Raw genomic sequence first — 5387 nt, forward strand, 5'->3', positions numbered from 1 at the left:
TTTTCTCGCTGAGGGCGGGCGGGACGGACCCGGCCCGACGAGCCCCCGGCCGCGGCAGCCCCAAGAGCGGGGGAAACGACGCTCGATGATCTCGAACGTGGCGAGGCGGGGGGGGTCTGCGGTATCGGTAAGGGCTTCTCTTTATCTTTTTCCTTCCGGGGGCGCATTCTCGAGCGTAACGCGGACAGGGGGGACCGGACCGAGAAAAAGCATAAACTACAAACTAGGTCCCCCGAGAGCCAGGCCTCTCCGGCACCACCCACCGGCTCTGCACCGGACGGGGAGGCATTCTAATCGTTTAACATTAAAACCCACCTCGAACGGTGAGAAGAACAGAAAGGCCGGCCGCGACAGCTCAACACCACCACACGGCGCTCAAAAGCCTACGGGAGAAGGCAGCGCGTGGTGGGCCGCTCGCCCGATCTCACAGGAGCTTGCGAGAGACGGTTCATCGTCCCCCGCTCACGGAGGGGGGGACGGACGCAGAGAGCCTCTTTCTTACCGCTCGCCTCGACCCCCACACGAACACACACCTTCGCAGAGGAACACCGCCGAAGGCCGGACCGCGCACGGGAGGGCACACACGTCGGAGAAACGGGAAACGCCGCCGCCGCTCAGTACCGGGCACCTCTGAAGATCGGCCTGGAACGCTCCAGGAGCACCGCGAGGATCGCGAGCGAGAGACGCGCGCACACAAAGCCCGTTCGGGAAGGGCGTGTGACGCGGCACACATCGGCCAACCCTCTCCCGGCTCGGAGGGAGGAGGGCCGCACGGGCCACACACGGTGGGCGGAGCGAAACGCGCGAGGGGGGGCAGACGCCGGAGCCCCTGACGCGCCTCACGGGAGCCCCCACGAACCACAGCGGGGAGTGCGGGGGGGCTTTCACAGGGCTCGTGCCGGAGAGACCGCACCCCTGCCTTCCACACGCCACCAGTCAAAGGTGGGGAGGACAGACGCGGGGCCCGCTGGCAGAACGAGAAGAGCGGCCGCCATTCGCCATGAATGTCCGTCCCTCGCCTGGCGCGGCTTAGGCCTCCGACCCGAATGAACACAGGGCGAGAGCACCACATCGATCGACAAGCGGAACCGGGGAGAAGCGAGCGAGAGGGCACCACAGACCCGACCGACTGCCACCAAAAAAAAAAAAAAAAAAAAAAAAAAAAAAAAAAAAAAAAAACCCTTCACACACCACCTCCGAAACCAGAAAAAAAAAAGCGGAGTGGAGTGGGCCAGCCACGGGGGAAGAAAAGGTGTGCACTCGGGGGGCACATAAGCAAGCAGCAGAAAGCCGGGCTGGGTCACCCTTTCCCCCAAAGGCCTCATGGAGACTCGGGAGCTCCACAACCTGGGGATGGGAAAAAAGTGCACTCGGGAGGCACACGGGAACAGGGGACTGGGGACACCCACCCAGTCCGTGGAGACTCGGGAGCTCCACCGCCTGCTGATCCCCGAAAGGAAAGAAAATAAAAAAAGAAAACCCTTCACACACCACCTCCGAAACAAAAAAGAAAACCCTTCACACACCACCTCCAAAACAAAAAAGAAAACCCTTCACACACCACCTCCGAAACAAAAAAGAAAACCCTTCACACACCACCTCCGAAACGAAAAAGAAAACCCTTCACACGCCACCTAAGAAACAAAAAAGAAAACCCTTCACACACCACCTCCGAAACCAAAAAAAAAAAAGCGGAGTGGAGTGGGCCAGCCACGGGGGAAGAAAAGGTGTGCACTCGGGAGGCACATAAGCAAGCAGCAGAAAGCCGGGCTGGGTCACCCTTCCCCCCAAAGGCCTCATGGAGACTCGGGAGCTCCCCAACCTGGGGATGGGGGGGAAAAAAAACCCTTCACACCTCCACCTTCAAAACCAAACACAATGGCGGTGGTCGTGGGGAAGAAGCGGTGTGTGCACTCGGGAGGCACATAAAAGCAGGCAGCAGAAGGCCGGGCTGGTTCACCCTTCCCCCCAAGGCCTCATGGAGACTCGGGAGCTCCATAACCTGGGGGTGGAGAAAACAGTGCACTCGGGAGGCACACAGGGGACCCACCCAGTCCGTGGAGACTCGGGAGCTCCATCTGATCCCCAAAAGAAACTTGGAAAAAAAAAAAAAAAAAAGCACCGGGACGGTAAGGGAAGAGCACCGGGAGGCAAGTCCCACCATCCAAACTGCACGGGTGACAACCACGAAGCGGGAACGCCTGACACGCCACGTAGGTTGGGTTAAACGGGAAAAACGACCCAGCGAGGCTCGGAAGAGACCGCAACCTACAGAGTCCTTTCATGTCACCCACTTCAAGGACAGCGTGTCAGCACCTATCTGCAGGTACAATAAGGACAGATAGCAACCACTAGAAGAATGACACCAGGTACAGGGAGCAATTCACAGACCACAGGGGACTCCTGAAAGTGAGGCTGGGTGACATGTCCCAAAAATGTCCCCATAAACAAGAGAACCGACCCTCAAAGGAACAACTGGTCGACCTCATGACCATGAAAGGACCGAGAGAGCGAGGTGGACATGCCACAAAGCCGTGCGCCCAGCCTCCTCCCGGCCGAGGACCCTGCGACCAGCCGCTAGGGATGGAGCAGGGCAAGAAAAAAAAATACCTGACGGTACAGGAAACCGGGGACCAGTGAACAGAGAAGCCGTGACCGCAGCCTCCTCTCGGCCTCGAGACGACGAGGCCCGCCTCTGAGGACCGAGAGTTCTGGCAAGGAGAAAAACAAAAGAAAAAAAAAGAAAAAAATGCTCCGAGGCCACCCAACGAGTACGGACCAGGGAGGCGAGAAAGCCGTCGAGACCACAGTCTCCTCTCGCCCTCAGGATGGCGAGGCCCACCGCTGAGGACCGAGGAAAAAATATAAATCAATAAATCAATAAATAAATAAATAAATAAATAAATAAATAAATAAATAAAGCTCCGAGACCCCCAACGAGTCCGGACCAGGGAGGAGAGAAAGCCGGGACCACAGCCTCCTCTCGGCCTCAGGATGGCGAGGCCCGCCGCCGAGGACCGAGGGTTCTGACAAGGAGGAAAATAATCAAAAGCTCCGACACCCCCAACGAGTCCGGGCACGGGCGGCGGGGAAGAGCCGTGATCAACCAGCGCCCCCTCTCGGCCTCGGGTCGCCGGGGACCCAGGGCTCTCTCTCTCTTAGAGAGAAAAGGCGAGGGAAAGACAGCTTTGAAAGCCGGGGTACTTCACCCATCCTGGGCCTGGCCGGACCCGACACCTAGCGGTGGGACGACGCGAACGACTCAAGCCTTCTGGTCGACCCGCTCAAGTCTCCCGGCACCCTCCCCAGCCGTGGCTTTCGTTCGGTTCCATCCCAGACGCACCCATAGGCGACTCTTCCGGCACAACCTCCTACACAGAGACCGTCCCCAAGCACGACACCGACCGCGGGACACGCCCGCCCGCCAGCCGGGACTCTCGTCACTCTTTCCGCCTCACAAAAGCCACTTCGCCCTCCTTGTCGGCGACCGAGGACCAGGAGCGTTGCACAAAACGGCCAACACCGCTAGGTGGCGCCCGACGACCCACCCGACCGACAGAGATCGCTCGCTCGCTCGCTCGCTCTCGCTCGCTCGGCCGCGGCGCGCGAGCCTTCTCTGGCGCGACAGAGTGTCCTCCCACGCTCACGCCCGGAGGTGACACGCACCCACGACAGGGCAGGGGACTCCCCGTCGTCGGTTCCCCCACACCCCATCCCCGAACATGGGTGAACGCGGGCTGGCCGGGACGGACGTTCGGGAGGAGCCACGGACGCTCAGGCTACGAAAACGAAAGGAGAAACCGAGACCACAGGCAGCTAGCTAGGAAAACAGGCCAATCGCTCTCCCTCGTGGAGAGGGAGGGAGGGAGGGAGGGAGGCTCACGGGAAACAAAGAGTGCGTCTCCACGATCAGTGACAGTATTAAGTGGGCCAGTCGAGGGGCTGCGACACTTAGAGCACGGTGAGAGGGAGAGACCGAGGGACTGAGGGAGACCGAGGACCGAGGGAGGGAGGGAGGGAGGTGGCAATGGCAGGCAGTCTCCTGCCATCCGAGTCTCCTTTCAAAGACATAGACTTCACCTTGGCCACTGCTTACTTGCTTGCTTGCTTGCTTGCTTGCTTGCTTGCTTGCTTGCCTGCTTGCTTGCCTGCTTGCTTGCTTGCAGTTCTTTTTCTCCACACCACTCCCCACACCCCCGGCACCTACTTCTCAGACTAAATACCGAGTCAGAGAAAATGAAAACAGTCGTGGAATAATGTGTTTGTTTGTGTGTGTGTTTTAAAATATCTCCATTGGATTTCATTTCCAGGAATAATAGGGTCATGCGGATCTGTTGTGAACATTTTCACTTAGGACGGAGAAAATTAAAAGGTCGTTTGATGGATTTCTGGTGGAGGGTCTATTTCCCACCGCGATGAAGATGATCTCCTGATCCTTGTACTTTCAGTTTCTGAGTGCTGCTGGCATGACAGACACGGGCCCTCACACGCGCGTTGACGAGACAGTACTGACTGAGTGACAGCATGGAGCCCGTAGGACAAGGCTTCGGCTTCCCCTTCCCCTCCCACATAAACCAGAAAAATAAATAAATAGATCAATAAATACCCAGAGGCAGAAACATGGAAGCAGCTTCTCAGACCCTTTAGAGAAGGCTCCTGAGGTCTGACTGGGGTGACACACGTGGCAGAGGAGACGACTAGGCCAGGGCTCCTCCCTTCACAACCATCATCCAGGCCCCCAGCACTGCCTGCCTGCCTTCCTCCCTCCCTCCTTCCCTCCTTTTATAAATGCCAGGTTATTTATTTTAATTGACTTATTTTTAATTGCGTTGGGAGGCTAGACATTTTTGGGTTTTCGGGAGTGGACAGACATACGAAAGGAAGGAAGGAAGGAAGGAAGGAAGGAAGGAAGGAAGGAAGGAAGGAAGGAGAGAAAGGATCAGAGCAGTGAATATACAGGTGCACTGTCATTACACCAATGTGGACTGCAGATAGAAAATAAGAGGAAGAAAAAAAGAATAGAATGTCACCAAAAGGTCAGCCTGGTCTATAAAAGTGAGTTCCAGGACAGCCAGAGCTATTCTATGAAATTGCCCGAGTTCAAATCAGCAATTTCCCAACTCCAACAAGAATGTTTACAGGAAAGGCAACAGATAAAGGCCCATCAAAGAAGTCCAGTGGAGCTGTAGGCACACCCTTTGAAACTTCTCTATTGCAAGGTCACAGAGTTAGGAAAGGATCTTGATCTTAAACTTTCCTTAATAGTAAGTCTCTGTGTGTATCATACTCAAGCCAAGTGCCCTCAGAGCTCATGGAAGATGAAACAGAGCTCTACAATAAGAGACGGGTGTTGGGGTGGGGGGGGATTCACTCAAGAAAATTAAAGC

The 5387-nt window shown here is 56.6% G+C and overlaps 1 protein-coding gene and 1 long non-coding RNA gene across 2 annotated transcripts in view; one reads left to right on the top strand and one right to left on the bottom strand.

Moving 5' to 3' along the window:
* Positions 1-2467, bottom strand: part of LOC148117044 (uncharacterized) — a 22149-nt gene extending 19682 nt beyond the window's left edge. Inside the window, exon 1 of the mRNA XM_087903246.1 lies at positions 534-2467. Coding sequence (XP_087759372.1) covers positions 534-1072 — 539 coding nt within the window. The 5' untranslated portion in view covers positions 1073-2467. The remainder of the gene's footprint in view (positions 1-533) is intronic.
* A 1121-nt stretch (positions 2468-3588) lies between these two features.
* On the top strand, positions 3589-4605 carry LOC148117048 (uncharacterized). Its single transcript, XR_015737212.1, has 2 exons — positions 3589-3961; positions 4311-4605. It is a non-coding gene; the product is annotated as an uncharacterized LOC148117048 (long non-coding RNA).
* Positions 4606-5387: the final 782 nt, after the last annotated feature.

This window comes from Myodes glareolus, unplaced genomic scaffold (assembly GCF_982192425.1).
Source record: "Myodes glareolus unplaced genomic scaffold, mMyoGla1.1 HAP1_SCAFFOLD_159, whole genome shotgun sequence".
In the NCBI taxonomy this organism is placed as follows: domain Eukaryota; kingdom Metazoa; phylum Chordata; class Mammalia; order Rodentia; family Cricetidae; genus Myodes; species Myodes glareolus.